Source organism: Saccostrea echinata, unplaced genomic scaffold (genome assembly GCF_033153115.1).
Source record: "Saccostrea echinata isolate AGI-Se365-2 ecotype Australia unplaced genomic scaffold, CSIRO_AGI_Sech_v1 ptg000010l, whole genome shotgun sequence".
In the NCBI taxonomy this organism is placed as follows: domain Eukaryota; kingdom Metazoa; phylum Mollusca; class Bivalvia; order Ostreida; family Ostreidae; genus Saccostrea; species Saccostrea echinata.
In genome coordinates this window covers 13,630,896-13,646,685 of record NW_026889759.1, presented here as the reverse complement: position 1 = coordinate 13,646,685, position 15,790 = coordinate 13,630,896, and the positions used below count along the sequence as shown (strand labels likewise).

Genomic DNA, 15,790 nt, shown 5'->3' with positions numbered 1-15,790 from the left:
ATGACGTAAATGGTTTTGTGAAGTTTTGTGGTGTTGTTATGGAAAAGTAATGCGCTTTTACGATTTTAACCGAGTAATCCCGAGCAAAGACGAAGATTCATAGATGGCGGGAAAATGACGTATTCAGGTAGTGCATGTATTGTTCAAGTATGATTGACATTAAAGAGCAACCTTTTACGTTTTTTATTAGAATAACATAACTGTTTCTTTAATCATTGCGCTTTGCGTATATTCAATACAAATGTGGACTGAAAGCTACGATGGAAATACAAAGTCGGACGGTCTCGTCGCCATTTTATTGTTCAAAGCAAAGGGTCATGATGATGTGACTGGGGTGGATCTCGTATCGATCAACAAGGTTATATTTATTATTCGTATCTCTTGAACACCCGCGTCTATGTATGCTTGTCTTTTTTTCTCTCCCTCTCTCTTTAATGAATGAACTCGGAAGAAAATTTGGGGAAAAAAATAAATTTGCATTTGACGAAAAAAATGTTAGAGTTCTTCCTCTTTGTACAATCATTGTACCTTACAAGCAGAAACGGTCTGAGAAGGTACGAAAAAAAGTCCAATAGAGAGCTTAGATGATTATTCAGTAAATAATTAACCCTTTTCCGAGCACCAACTTGGATGAAAATGACATCGAAATAAGTTCATCTGAGTTTACTTCAAGCAGTGCATCACTGTCTCATCTAATTACGAGTAACTGATAGAAGGGGGGTGGGCGGAATCAGATAATGAGTGAATCGGTAAATTGTAAATATATTTAGCGGTAAACTAAAACATATGAGAAACATAAGTTGAATCAGATCCCCTAATTGAACTTTACAGTGTACTATAATCGTATCCAGTAGACACTTCCTGGTCTACCCGAAGCAAAACCAGTCTTTCCGTTAGTGTCAACGTGTGGTTATAGTATACTTAATTATTAAGGAAACACGGCTACTTAATGCTTGTGTCCCCTCAATAATAACGCCTAATTTGTTAAGGAATTTGTGCTTGGTTGTGCCCTCCCCAAACTGAAATCGCTCCCTACTGGCCTGCTTGTTACTATATTTTAATGAAAACGTTCAGGGGGAGATGTTATCAACATTTCAATCGGCGCCCATGGACCGACCTAAGCCTTAGAAATAGTTTACAAGTTGATATGTGATAACATTTTGGTAGTACATAAACATATTACAACTATTTTTACAACAAACAGGGGCTCCTTCTATAACGTTGTGGAAACTTCGCAATTTGCCCATATCGTCCTTCGATATCTTATCAACTTTATACAAATACCTGAAGGAAAGCGGGGTTGTCAAAAGAAGTATGCAACCCCCCTCCCCATCCCAACCACCTAAAAGAAATAGTTTTTTTTTTGGCGTTTTGACTTTTTTTTTTTGGCTTATCAACACATTTTTAAATATTTGCTTTTATCGCAGTTTTTTATGCCTCCTTTCGAAGAAGGGAGGACATATTGTTTTGCTGCTGTCTGTCGGTCCACTAACAGTTTCCGTTCATTTTCTTCGCAGAGGTTACACATACTGAAATGAAATTTGTATTTAGATTTATTATAAGAATATCTAGGTCAGGTTCTGTTTTGGGTACGATCAAGCAACTTTTGACAGAGTTATGCTCCTTGGACTTGGAAAAATTTCAATTATTTGCAATTTCCGTTCATTTTCTTCGCAGAGGTTGCAAATACTGAAATGAAATTTGGTATACATATTTGTCATAAGAATATCTAGGTCAAGTTCTGTTTGGGTATATGTCCGGGGGGGGGGGGACATAAGTGTGTTTATTATACTTTCATGTTAAATACTAAAATCTGATTGGTTTAAACACATTTAACAATCCGTAATATTACCCTCAGCGTTAGCAACACAGTTGACAACGGGTAATATTACGAAAATATCACATGCGTTCAAATCATGCGCGTACGGTTCACCGTAGAATTCTCAAAACTTCAGTTGTGCGTTTGAAAGAAGCCAATTAATCGACGTCAATAAAAGCTTGCGTCCGATGTAGCTTACTTGAAAACAACAAACGACAGACGAAACATCCTTGCGAGTGCAAAACTTAGATGATAAAGGACTTTTTAAGTAGCAAACAAACAATAAAGAGGTTGGTAAATCTTTTCCGAAGCTTTCTTATTGAGAAAAGTGGAAGCGGTGAGTTTGAAAGCTTCTAAGCGTGAACTTAACGACGATCTCCGAATTTTTTTATGACATCCGATATCAATAAGACATTCAGTATAATAAAATAAATAGTGCACGTTTTTGAGGGTAACAGTTGAAATTGACACCCCTCGGAAAACCATTGTCAACCTCCGCTGACGCGTCGGTTGACAATGGTTTTCCTTGGGGTGTCAATTTCAACTGTTACCCTCAAAAACGTGCACTATTTATATAATATCCCTTGTTTAAAGTAGATATGGACCCTTCTCCCCCAGAAAAAAAAACTCATATCCGTAAGATAAGTACTATATTATCTTGTACATTTTTCAGGTAAAGTAACATTGAAGGAAGAACCACGAATTCGCTCTCGACCAAAATTCAGACAACTTTCACGTGAAGTTAGTGGAGAAGTTTTTGACATCCCAGAAGAACACAAAGTCATTTTTGCATACGAAACTTTACACGGAAGAACAACTCTTATTGGTAGTATATGCTTCAAAATAGCTGACACTAGTTTAGAGGAACCTGATGCAACGTTTGACTCCGATTTTTACCACGTTGTAGCTTTTTTGTTTGTGAAAGGAGACTTCCAAGGCCAGGGCGTTGGCAGACGACTCTTGGACAAAGCGATGACGTCCATGTTGGACGTCATCAAACGACCTGTCCGCGTACAAAGCGCAGAAAGAGCTGTTGCATTTTTTGAGAAAATGGGATTTGTTCAGGTTCAGCCTCCCACAGAAAGCATATCTGGGCCCCGCTTGTTTAGATTTCTTTACAACATGGAGAAAAACTTGAAATGAAGGCGATGTTTTTACAGATGGAGTGAGAAGTACTACTTTCCATCCCAGAAGTATACCTGTGTTACCTTACCGACCTCTAGTTAGCGTCCGTTGTTGATGATCTGAACATGATCCAGTCGAAATTGTTCTCATTTAAATGCGAAGAAATTGAGAACGCAGAAATTTCCAGACAAGATGCACATAACAGCATTCCGCACAGAGACAGAGCCATCGGGTTAGTTTTTGCAGTAGACACACAAAAGACTATCACATGAATTCATTGGATAATCTTGTTATGTGCAGCTGATTTTAGCACTGGAAATTGTTTTATGCATGTAATATGTATTATAATTCAATAATTAATCAATTTATTATTCGTTATATGTTTTATTAAATTTCTTTACATTAAAATACAATGGATATTTCAATTATTTACAATTATTGCAATACAATGTATACATATACATGACGTACATATTTACAGTAGAATATCTTGAAATTATACAAATTCTCCTAGTTCCTACCTACAGTAGTATTTCTAATATACACATGAAATACACAAATCCTTAACATTTATACAGAGATGTAAAACATATGACAACTTCTGACTATCGCACATGTATTATTGATAAAATCCGTATTTAACTGTATGAAACACAGAGTATGTGACGATCTTTACACGAAAACAGAAAAAAAGTTTCAATGCGGAAATACTTAATACAATGCGGAAATACTTAATACACTGTTTTATTGCTGTAGAATTTTGACATTACAAACTGTGTTTACACGCATAGTAACTGAACACAGAATATAACTATGGCCAAGATAAAATTAAACAGATGAACTGGTGAGGAATTCGCTTTAACGTCGAAGCTGATGTAAACTTTTCTTCCATTGCGAGGCTGGGGTGGCCTCCAATTGTCCACCATTAATTTGGTCTTTGACGAGTCGAAGTAGATCTTGCGAAATTCTTGTAACTGAAAATGTATGCATATTTTATAATCCAAAGAATTGTAGGAGCATCGAATAGTGTTACATGATAAAAGTGTATGCTACCAGAGGAATATATGAAAATCGTTTATGAAAGTTAAAAAAAAAATCAAATTTAAAATTTTACAAAATTTCTATTGCATACTAGGAATCTTTGAGGCCAGTTTACGAGGCCATCTTTGAAAAAATGTTTGGTTGCCCTCTACCGACCGACTGGCCCGACTCCAAACCTTTTTTTTTTACCTTCAGGAATATATATATATATATATATATATATATATATATATATATATATATATATATATATATATATATATATATATATATATATGTGGGTGTGGGTGTTATAAATGTACTCCATGTACCAATATTTGGTTTGGGTGAATAAACTGAACTTGAACTAAGGTGGCCCGATGCATTTTTTTTTTGTTTTACTTCACTTCTTACTCATCGTCGCAAACCACGGCCATAATGTATGATCCTCTCCCATTTTGGAGAGAGCTATATGCGGACTCCGGACCGTGGCTTGAGACGATGCTTCTTACTTGTTCTTCGGACATGTAAAGTCTATCCCTGAAGACTGTCCATTTGACCGTCTCAGAACAGGGGGGCGTGGTCAGACTCCCCATGTACCTGTAGTAGTCTCTTAGCTGCATAGGAAGTATGTGACGGAGCTTGAAGGGAGTCAACGATGTACTATTACCTGAAATGTATATAACCTGTGTATCAGAGCAGACCGTACCGTACATGTATTTCATACTGGTGAAAGGGTATAGTGAGTATTCAGGTGGCTAACGAGTATTTTATATCTTTTACGTGTGACAGATTCACCTCAAAAATCGGTTTATACCTGTAAAAATGTTTTAATAATTAGTATTTCACAATTCAGAATTCCATGAAGACTACTTATTCGAGAAAGAAACCATGCATCTTCGATAGCCAGGGGTTTTCGGTCCGCTCTGCTCCCCATAAACAGTTTATGGGGAGCAGAGCGGACCGAAAACCCTTAACTAGCAAAGATGGAAAGAAACAAATCAAACTAACCTTTGTCTGGAATGTTTTTCAATGTGTCTATAACAGGTCCAAAGTTGCAGTTGTGAATTGGACCAACCTGTAGCATAAAACTTACTCGTATTCATAAAATTTATCTTAAAAAAAAGGTAAAACGCACAAGTTGCCGTTTTTTTTGAAAGGGGGGTGTCTGGCAAGGATTTTCGCGAGCAACAACTTTTAAATAGTATGTACAGTATGGGAAAAAAAAACAGATATAGGTATGTAAATTTTTCAAACCTCTATGAAAAATCCTAACACCGCCAGTCCGTCAGGCTTGCTTACAGCTTCGTTGATGTCTGCATACTTTGTATTGTAATGGACAACATGGAGCTGTAAAAGAAGCAACTAATTCTTGAAAAAGATAAGGTCAGGTGTGGATAGTATCCTCAACAAAAATCAAAGGTTACTTGGAACATAGAGGTAGTGTAGTATTTTTACTGTATGTATTAGCATGCCACATATTTTAGATATTGTTTGGTATCTCTATCTTTTCAGTATATAAACAAAAATAAAAACCAACTTCAGCTGGGTAAGTCTTTCCATTGTAGGTGTGTTCTGAACCCCGGTTATTGTCATTCCCCCAGTGGAAATGGAACTGGGCCGCTTTAAATTTGCTTCCTAAATCGCCTCCGGAAACGTGGGCCTCGTTTGTAAACTTTACGGTGACTAAAAGAATATTTATGTAATTAAATAAAAAGAGAAAGAGTTAATAATAGTTATGCACATTACACTTTCTTTATGACATGCGCCAAAACAAAAAAGTCTTTCTGGCTCAGATAAATAAAAAGAAAGAAATGAATAAATTAATTAATTATCTCATTTATTAATTAGATAATTTATAAATTAATGTTTTATTCATTTAATTATTGCACAAGTTTGATGGTTTTTTGTCTCCTTGTACATGTATACAGTGTGTTTCTTATGTTAATTGTGAAATAGAAGAGGGAGAGCAATACTTTATAAGAACTCGCGTAAATATCTGCGAAAAATAGTTCCTCATATTTGAATTTTCATTGATATCACTGCAATGTAATATTTTGTATTTTGGAAAGAGATGACACAAGTTTATATGCTGATTTCTATGTACTTCTATATATGTAATAATATATGTTAAATATACAGTATAATCAAAATATGTACACTGTAAGATCCGAGTCCTGCAAGCATTTAATGCCCTAGGCAAGATCTTATGATTCAGAGTCCACTGTTCACCAACTGTTCACCAATATAAAATTCAATATTTTTTCTTAAAACATTAATGATTTTCCAAACAATTCAAAATGCATACAGTTTCAGCGTACATGTATCGTATGGGGCTAAATTGAAAGTTATCTCTCTTATACATAATATTTACTGCAGTAAGGAGAATAGCGAGAAATAATTTTTATAGATTCGGAAATAAGTTATCCAATGAAATTGGAGTAATAAGTAATAAGTCTATGAGAAGTGTTCAGATAGCGAGGGGAATCGGAAGAAGACATATACATATGTATATCAAACTTTATTAAAATACGTTACTTAGATGTATTTATTATTTGAAATGTGAAGTAGAAAAATATGTGAGTAAGTGAGCATATATTTGAGATATAAGACGTTGAAAAATATGGCGGAAAACCAGATTTCTCGGGATTTTTCTTAGACAATGAATGGAAAATTTCTTTCTCTGAAAATTATGATCTGGAATTAAATATGTCTTAATATTTTTTAGAGGACTATGAAAACTACGAAAAATCAAAATGCGAATAAATAATAAGGGGTCAGAGGGCGAGAAATGTGTGCATATCTTGAAGGGTAAAACCAAAGGAGTCCTTTTAAAAAATGGCTAACACCTCAGCATAATCAGTAGAATACATCCTTGAAATATACATGTAATTTTAATTATATATTCGAAGTACATTGTATTTGTTTAGATTTTCTCATAGCTATTGTACATTGTAGGGCAAAAATTTCCAGAGGTTTTTGCGATTTTCTTTTCAGAAATCATTTTTTTTTCTCTGGTTTACATCCTGGCCAAACAGGAATGCAGCATATTCAGACATTCATTTGTATGTTTTATTATTATTATTATTATATATATATATATATATATATATATATATATATATATATATATATATATATATATATATATATATATATGTTAAATACATTGTATTGTAGTAAACTTCCGACTTCCCAAGATGCTTCAGAAGCAAATCGTAAAATATATTTGCTTGTTCTTTTGCGAGAATAGAGAAGACATATTTTTAAAATCAGTCTTGAAAATTGACCAAATGAGTGAAAGCCTAATGACTGATGTGTTTTTATTTTCGTTAAGTACAATATTTACCACTGTGTCCATTATTTTCAATCGTAGGACTTGTTACTAATTGATCATAACCGGTGAGCGAAAATGGTTTCAGGTTTTCGCTGTAAACCATTTCTACCATTGGAGGGAAATTGATGGGTGATTGACTGGTACCACTGCATTGTGACCCCGTCATCGAACTCCATGCTCCTTGGTCTGTATAGTTCCAGGCTAGGAAAAAAATTGAAAGTTCTATACATATATATGCATATTCAAATTGCATTCGTCAAATAAAAACAAAATAAAACAAAACAAAAACAAGGCAAAACAAAAACAAGCAAACAAATAAAAGAAAACAACAATAAACATACATGTATATAAATCCTGCTTTTGCCACTATAATATTTTATTACATCAAAAGTCATCATAAATTGATTGTACTGTATCACAGGCCTTTGGATCGCTTAGATTCGACTTTTAAAAAATGGGGTGTATAATAAAGATATTTTTTTAACACCTTAATTTTTTTTTGTAAAAGCGATCTAAAGGTCTGTGTACTGTATTTAAAAAAAATAATTACATGCAAATCAATATTCACGGAAATCACTTACTGTACATGTATAGAAGTCACATACGCATACATTAAAGAAACACAGATCACAGTCAAATCAAACAGGTCATGAATGGAATTTTTATGCCCCCGTAATCGAAGATTCGGGGGCATATAGTTTTTGCCCATAACTTTAGATTGGTTGGAGCTATGGCTTTCATATTTCACATGTGTATTCCTTGTGACAAGACCTGACTTTGGGTACCATCATATTTGACCCTTTGACCTTGGAGGTAGACCCAGTTTTGCAAAATTTTACCCAACATTAACCTTGGTCATAACTTTTGAAAAGCTGGTGCTAGGGCTTTCATACTTCACGTAATATGTAATCCTTGTGACAAGACCTTCCTTTGGATACCAAGAACTTTGACCCTTTGACCTTGACCTTGAAGTTTGACCTACTTTTGGAAAACATTAACGTTAGCCATAACTTTAAAACAGTTGGTGTTAGAGCTTTCATACTTCACATATGTAATCCTTGTAACAAGACCTTCCTTTGGATATCAAGAACTTTGACCGTTTGACCTTGACCGTTTGTCCTATTTTTGGAAAACTTTATTGTTGTTCATAACTTTTGAACAGTTGATGCTAGCGCTTTCATACTTCACATATGTAATCCTTGTGACAAGACCTTCCTTTAGATACCAAGGACTTTGACCTTTCACCTTGGAGTTTGACCTACTTTTGGAAAACTTTAACCTTGGCCATAACTTCTGAAAAGTTGGTGTGTGGCTTTCATACTTCACATATGTTATCCTTGTGACAAGACCTTTGGATAACAACTTTGACCTTGGAGGTTGACTTACTTTTGAAAAACTTTAACACTAGCCATTACTTTTGAACAGTTGGTGCTAGGGTTTTTATATTTCACAGGTGTATTTCTTGTGAGAAGGTCTTTCCTTTCGACCATGACCTTGATGTTTGACTCACTTTTGAAAAACTTTAACCTTTTCCATATCTTTTCAATGGTTGCAGCTAGGGCTTTCATATTTCACAGGTATATTCTTCGAGACAAGACCTTGCTTTGGGTGTCAACGTATTTGATTTGCATTTGAGAAAGTTTAACCTTCGCTATAAGTTGCCATAAGGGGGCATCGGCGTTTCACAAACACATCTTGTTTGTTTTTGTATGCAGCTGTGAACTTAAATGTTAAATTTATTGTTAAATATCTACATTTAGAAAATAGATCTTTTGGAGACATCTGGATAATGTGTACTTGGGGTGGGGGAGGGGGATTGATGTGACCCTATTAATTATCTTTGTATTACAAATCATAAGGATGCTGTCGATCACCAATAGAGTGTGCTCCAGAAATTAGAGTATAGCGTGAGGGGGAAAAGTTTGATGGTGTTGCGTTTCTTCCCCCTTCCCCTTCTGTCTCTTAGCAGAATTGAAAACAATGCCGAGAGTTCCTATTACAAAACCTTTGGAATCTGTGTAAATTTTAAGACAAACCTGTACTGGCTTGTATGTTAAGACCAATAAAGCTGTTTAAATTCGAAATACTATTACACACTGAATTCAGGTTCACCCCTCTCTCAATCAATCAGTCAAACAATTCAGCAATTTCTGTTTTTCAAACGCCCTTCGACCTATCAGACTATACTACTTTACATGAAAGTATAATATAAAAATCAAAATTTTCCCTTTTTATTTAATAGTACCGACATTCAAGGGGGAAAACTAATAGTCGTCCCTGATTTTGTACGGGTTTTCTATTTTATTAACTTTAAGCGTCAAAATGTACCACAAAAAGTAAATGCTATCTTCGTCTTGTCTTTTTCAAACAGCTGCCAATTTGATTTAGACATCCTATAAATGAGGGGAAAATCCTTTTATGTACCATATAAAATAGAAAGAGTACGTTACGGTCCTTAATTCTAATAGAGAAATAATTGTCTAAAATTGCTATGAAAGAGCACCTTTTAAAAAGGTCTAAAGAAGTTAAAGGGGTAGGAAAGAACTAAAATGAACTAGTCCTTGACGGTAAATGTTGTAACTGAGAAGGTCAAACCAAATGTCAAGAACCTAACAATGATTTTTGCGGTATCATAAGCTCGAAAAAAAGCCAGAAAAAAATTATATTTTATATCTACCTGGTAGATTGAATATCTTATTTTGAACCTCAGTATGAAAATTCAATTATCCGAGTATCATTTGACCAAAATTTTTTGGTTTATTGAATGTTTTATTACTCAAACAAACACAAAACATATACATTAGGTAAGAATGCTTTCTGTGCTGTACGATTCGAATAATCCTTTGTGTGTTTATATAATATACACATGTATATATATATATACATGTAAACCCGCAGATATCATCCTTCGCTCCAAGAAGGTGTACTCTAAATTTGAATCCATATATAAATGACAGGGAAAAAAGAAGTGGATATTATATGCGTTTTATCTGTTCTGCCCCCCCCTTTTTTTTTTGCTGATGTTTGTAAAATCTTTATATAAACAAAAGAATGGAATATTGATTTAACATTTTTTGGAAGTAATTTACTAGTACCGGTATATTTTCAAAAGAATGAATCTATTTCAAATACAAAAATATGACACTAGTTCTTTTGGCGTTAAATATACACTTGACTAAATTCATGCAGAATACCCATTTGTGTTAAAGTTCCTGTTCGCTTATCTTAAAGCGAATATCATTTGAAGGATTCATTTAATGTTAATATTTTAACAATTATTGCTGGCGTATCTTTGCTTTCATCTTGAGTTATAGCTCTTTAATTAGCTTTTCGTAGAATTAGTGGTGTAATAGGCGAATCACAGAATTATAGAAAGGATCAGTGCACTTAAGCTATGAGAGTTGGATCCCGGTGCTTTGCCAATAATAAATTTCCGAAATTTATAAACTTTTTGAATCAGAATTATTTAACAATATCTTTAGAGCAGGGTTTGATATATTATATCACATAAAAATATTAAATAATGCCGAGCGACACTGGTTTTCGCGACAGGGGTCTAGCAGTTTTGTCACATTTCTATTGTTATTCATATGCATACAAGTTTTCAACGACATTGTTTACATCGAGCCGCAACTTGTCCATTCTTCTCATTTGCACAGAATGTGTATTTTTATCTAAACTTATACATATCCAAAGGGCAATGTTGGACAATTTGCGGCTCATATGTATTTTTTTAAAAAAATTCTCCAAACTACGGTCGGGTTAGCTACTAAATTAACAGGTCACCGAGTGTCAACCTATTTTGACCTGTTTGATATTATAATCATTTTACTCAGGTGACATTCCACTGTTCGATATGCTTTCATTGTGTCTGTCAATAGACTTCAGGGCTGTACACACGGATATGTATTTAAGTACAAAATCTGACTATGTATGGACTTTTAATACAGTGAATCCTAAGATTTTTCGAATGTTATAAAACTGTATTAAGAATAGGGCAATGCTCTATTTCTAAATACAAGTCTTAACTTACCTTTCATTTTTAAACCAATCAAAAGTACTCACGTTGTGGTTATCCTATTTTTATCATAACAAAAAAAGCACGTGGTAAATAATGGTCGACTTTAGCAGTAAAAATATCGAAAAACTCGTTGTTTTATGGGAAGAAGATCAAAAGGAGTAACTACATGTAATTGTAAAAGTTGCTCAAATGCAGCGTTATCTATTCTAAAGAAGTTTTTATAACTACTGGGGTCTTCTCTTTGCACCTCATCTAGCGATGCATTGTGTGCACCAAGTACATATACGAGTGTTCCGCCGCTGTTTCCATTACGATGTTTTTTTTCAGTTTTAATGCAGTGCATAATACGATAACAGATACTACTAACAGAACTTCGTTTTCCATTATTGAGAGAGAGAGAGAGAGAGAGAGAAATATTGCGAGGGAAACACGTAGACATCCCTAAAGTCTATTAACAATCTAAAAAAAGGTATAAACGTGTGTACAGGAAAGTATCATAATATAAATATAATACTTGTATTATACAATAACTACAAATCTCACCGTTTGTACCGGCCTGAACACTTTAAAATAGCACTTGAAGAATTTTGCGAAAATTTTATTAGGGTCTTAAAGTTTACCTTGTCTTCTTTCACTAAATTGTGTTTTTCGTTTGGCATTTTGAAGGAAATTCTGGTATTGCCAGTGCAAATCAAGTGCACGATTAGTATGTAGCTGTGTTAGCTCATGTCGCCTCTGTATTATGGTCTGCAGGCATCTAGAGACACATCCCTAAACACTAGTATATCATACCTGACAATATTGGGATTGCCGAAATGAAAGAGATATTGAAGGCATAAGCGAGTGATTATCGATATAGTAACGTTGTAGAATTTTCGTTAACCATGTTTTTTTTAATTTGAAATATATTTGTACCGTCAATAAATGTTAATTTAAATTACAGATAGTTTGTATTTCTTGGAGTTTTCATGTTAACCTAGCGACTCAAATTTTAAGTTAAAATTTTATATTTCGATCATTTCCGAATGTTATTTATCTAAACATGCATATAATAAAATATGTATCACCGTGAGTACTACATACATGTATAATTTGTTTCACTACACGTACGTTGTATTACTCTACGTACTACATGTATAGTGAATAATTATGATTAAATGTAGTGTGACATCGAAGTCATGTAAATGTGAATCTTTCTTAAAACATACATTCATTCTTTGAATTGAAAAGCATTCAGCATATAAAACGAAAAATGATAAAGCTAAAGAAAAAAGAGGGAGCATTTTTTATCATATACGAAAACTTATGATTGATCTAATTCGGCGCTAGGCATCAAACATATGCATGGATACGAATCATGAAAATCATTAATATGTATGGCCATGAATCATTTACTATTTGTGTGAATCATGAAACTACACAATCTTTCTCTCCTCCATCTAAATTCATACTGTAGAATCAATCTGGAAATAATGTGCAAATGTTTACATTCCACTTCCATGCGATTTAAATATCTCTGCCCATTTGCGGGTACCTTAAATTCGAAAGTGGTCCAGTTCAAATCTCCGGAATTTAAGGCTTATACATGTTCTTTTCAATGACGTTGTGTGGAATTATAGCAATATGTTTAACAAAAAATTCGAAGTATAAATATCAAAAGCATATGTATGTACAATAACCATAGATTAATTTAGCAATATAGTCTAATTTAAGGCTTAAAATGGGTGGCCGAAAAGGCTCCAAATGACACTCTAAAGTGCACTCATTCTTTTAACTCTATGTGAAGCAATCAAATTCAATCAAAGCTATAAAAACATCAACAGATGGATGCTTGCCTTGAATTTTCATTTAATTATAATAAGGGACAAATTGATCAAGAAGGACTTGCCACCTATCGCCGACCCAATGGCTATCCTCACAAGATACCAATACCTCTCTGCACTTGATCTTTAATTACCAAACCAAAACAGCGTGAAAGGATTCACAACAAACAGGAGCCACGTAATCTTTTTTCTTTGTCAAAACCAGTTAAGAATTTTGCCCTTTGTGTATTTCCTTGTTATGAAATGACCATATGATCCAGATTTTAAGCGCCTTAGCAAGTTCAAAAGAGCTTGGTCAGCATTTAATGGTCATGTGGTTCTGGCATATTAAAAAAAAACAAAGCAAGCAAACAAACGAATTTACTTTCATACCGTAAAATTGCATTAACTACCAATAAAATTTTAAATTTACAACATGCAGACCAGACATAATAATGAATATGTATTTAAGATTAGCAATTTCATGCGATATTTTTAATAGGTATACTTAACATTGCCTGTATATAAAATATATTACCTGTTCAGTTGCCGAGAATTATTTAAATGTTTTCAAAACCTAATCATTCTACCATGTGCATATTTCTTTAACAATATTTCAATAAAATTCATGCCCCTATTATTTACACACGCAAATGGGATGTAAGTTTTATGAACTAAAAAAGTTTCGCAGAATATTGAGGGGGGGGGGGGGTATTGAAGAAAAACAGCATGGATTCGTATTTGGAAGAGAGGGTTTCACCATGCAGCGAATTACTATATCCTGATATATCAAGGTTACAGTACATTATAAGTCCAAAAGTGGTTCAGTACATTTGTTTGTGTAAATCTGATTAGTAAATCAAAAGAAAATTACGATATTTACGCATTTCAGATCTTAAATTTCATATAATATTTTAATGCATTTTTACCCACCCCACTTCTTCCCCTTTCGTTTAAAAATATTAGAGAATAGGAGGATGCCGGATTTAAAAAAAATATATTTATTTATTTTATTGTTATAATTACTATTATTATTATTTTTTGGGAAAAAAAATAAGACTAATTCTATAATCTTTTTAACGACACTGGAAAAAAAATTAAAGTCTTACCTTCATGGCCAGCAGCATTAGACAATAAAGCATGCTCAAAAATGGTAAAAAGTACCAATATGCCCTTCATCTTCCAATATCCTACTATAAAACTAGAGGAATTTAAAAAAAAAATCAGGAAATTGAAGGAAAATGATTTCAAGGTTTTTTTCTTTCGGAGAAACAATCACAGATTATCAGGTATAAAGCTTCGTCATGGAGGTATGAACCCTGTTAGGTCAGAAGCTTAAGAATATTTAAAACACTAAATGTATGTAATAAGCCTTAGTTGATTTTCGGAACGGAAGCCCATTTGGGTTAAAATTTTGGTATATCCGGATTTTGTTTTTTGTTTGAACCAAAACAAAATATAACTTTGAAAGTATGTTTGCTGACTTGCTGTCTAGTTCAATGCAGCATTTTAGTATTCAATCTGTATCATGGAACTATTAGTAATACTGAAAGAAAAAAAAATAAATAGAAATAAAAACAAACCAAAACAAAATAATTATAAAACTGTTTTATCAAATAAATATATTTGGTCTGTCTGTGTCTACATCTTCATTTCTTTTTTACTGACCTATCAGAATAATTATTTGATTCACTTCCACGTAAACAATGAGGCTGACGAGAGGTTTCCGATACTATTTCGAAAGATGACCATGACCTTTTAACCTCTGTAGCTGAAATTGCCTAATCGATTCGTAACTCAATAACAGATACTGTACCTATGTAAAGTTAAGATGTGTTCAATATTAAGAAACTTTCAAAGAAATCCTTGGTCTTTTACTTTAAAAATAATTAGTTGTACAATTAATTTAATTTAATTTAATTTAATTTAATTTAATTTAATTTAATTTTATCTATTTATTTATTTATTTATACTTTATTTATTTAATTGATATATTTTTTGCTTGTGTGCAGACAGGCGCGGATCTAGGATTTATTTTCCCGGGGGGGGGGGGTCGATTGCGGTCAAAAAAAAATTCCAACCCAAAGATTCCTTGACAAGCAAAATAAAACAAAACAAAACAAAAAACAAAACCAAAAAAAAAACAAAAAAAAAAAAAAACACGTAAAATCCATTTCCCAGACGTGAAAAACACCTATTTCGTGGTGCTGATGGTGGAGTCCACGTTTTCTAGGGGGGTCCAAAGTAAGTTTTTTCTTTCCTTCAGTATATACTTTTAATAACTCTGCAAATTCCTGCCGGGTGGGGGGGGGGGGGGTTCCCCTCTAGATCCGCGCATGGCAGATGAAATGTTACCTAGAAAAACAAACAAAGGCATCGTATCAACTTTTTAACTTTTTTTGTCAATATATAAGAATACTTACCTTTACTAAGGATTTTTTAAAAATAATTTTGTTATTCAAAATAAGGAGATGGGTGAACAAGGCGTGCAGAATGCCTATAGCTTCAGATATATAAAAATCATATTCAATTTGTGAATTCAGCATTTAGAGTAAAGTTCTCATTATTGAAATTTATGAAATAACGATAAACAAACTTTTCTGAGGAAAATTTTCTCCACTCTGTTTACAGGGACATGCAGTGTTGTTTTTTCCTGCACTGTTTCC

At 33.5% G+C, this 15,790-nt stretch overlaps 2 protein-coding genes across 2 annotated transcripts; one reads left to right on the top strand and one right to left on the bottom strand.

Annotated features, from left to right (window-relative positions):
- The first annotated feature begins 48 nt into the window (after nt 1-48).
- Nucleotides 49-3,307, top strand: LOC133184446 (uncharacterized). Its single transcript, XM_061319529.1, has 2 exons — nt 49-127; nt 2,493-3,307. Exons 1-2 carry the CDS (start codon nt 115-117, stop codon nt 2,960-2,962), a joined length of 483 nt encoding a protein of 160 aa, XP_061175513.1. The 5' UTR covers nt 49-114; the 3' UTR covers nt 2,963-3,307.
- Nucleotide 3,308: 1 nt separating this feature from the next.
- Nucleotides 3,309-14,438, bottom strand: LOC133184444 (carbonic anhydrase 2-like). Its single transcript, XM_061319528.1, has 7 exons — nt 14,234-14,438; nt 7,314-7,502; nt 5,505-5,650; nt 5,222-5,314; nt 4,976-5,042; nt 4,477-4,634; nt 3,309-3,918 (listed from the first exon to the last, which is right to left on the bottom strand). The coding sequence occupies exons 1-7, from the start codon at nt 14,301-14,303 to the stop codon at nt 3,724-3,726; spliced, it is 918 nt and encodes a 305-aa protein (XP_061175512.1). The 5' UTR covers nt 14,304-14,438; the 3' UTR covers nt 3,309-3,723.
- Between the last annotated feature and the right edge of the window lie 1,352 nt (nt 14,439-15,790).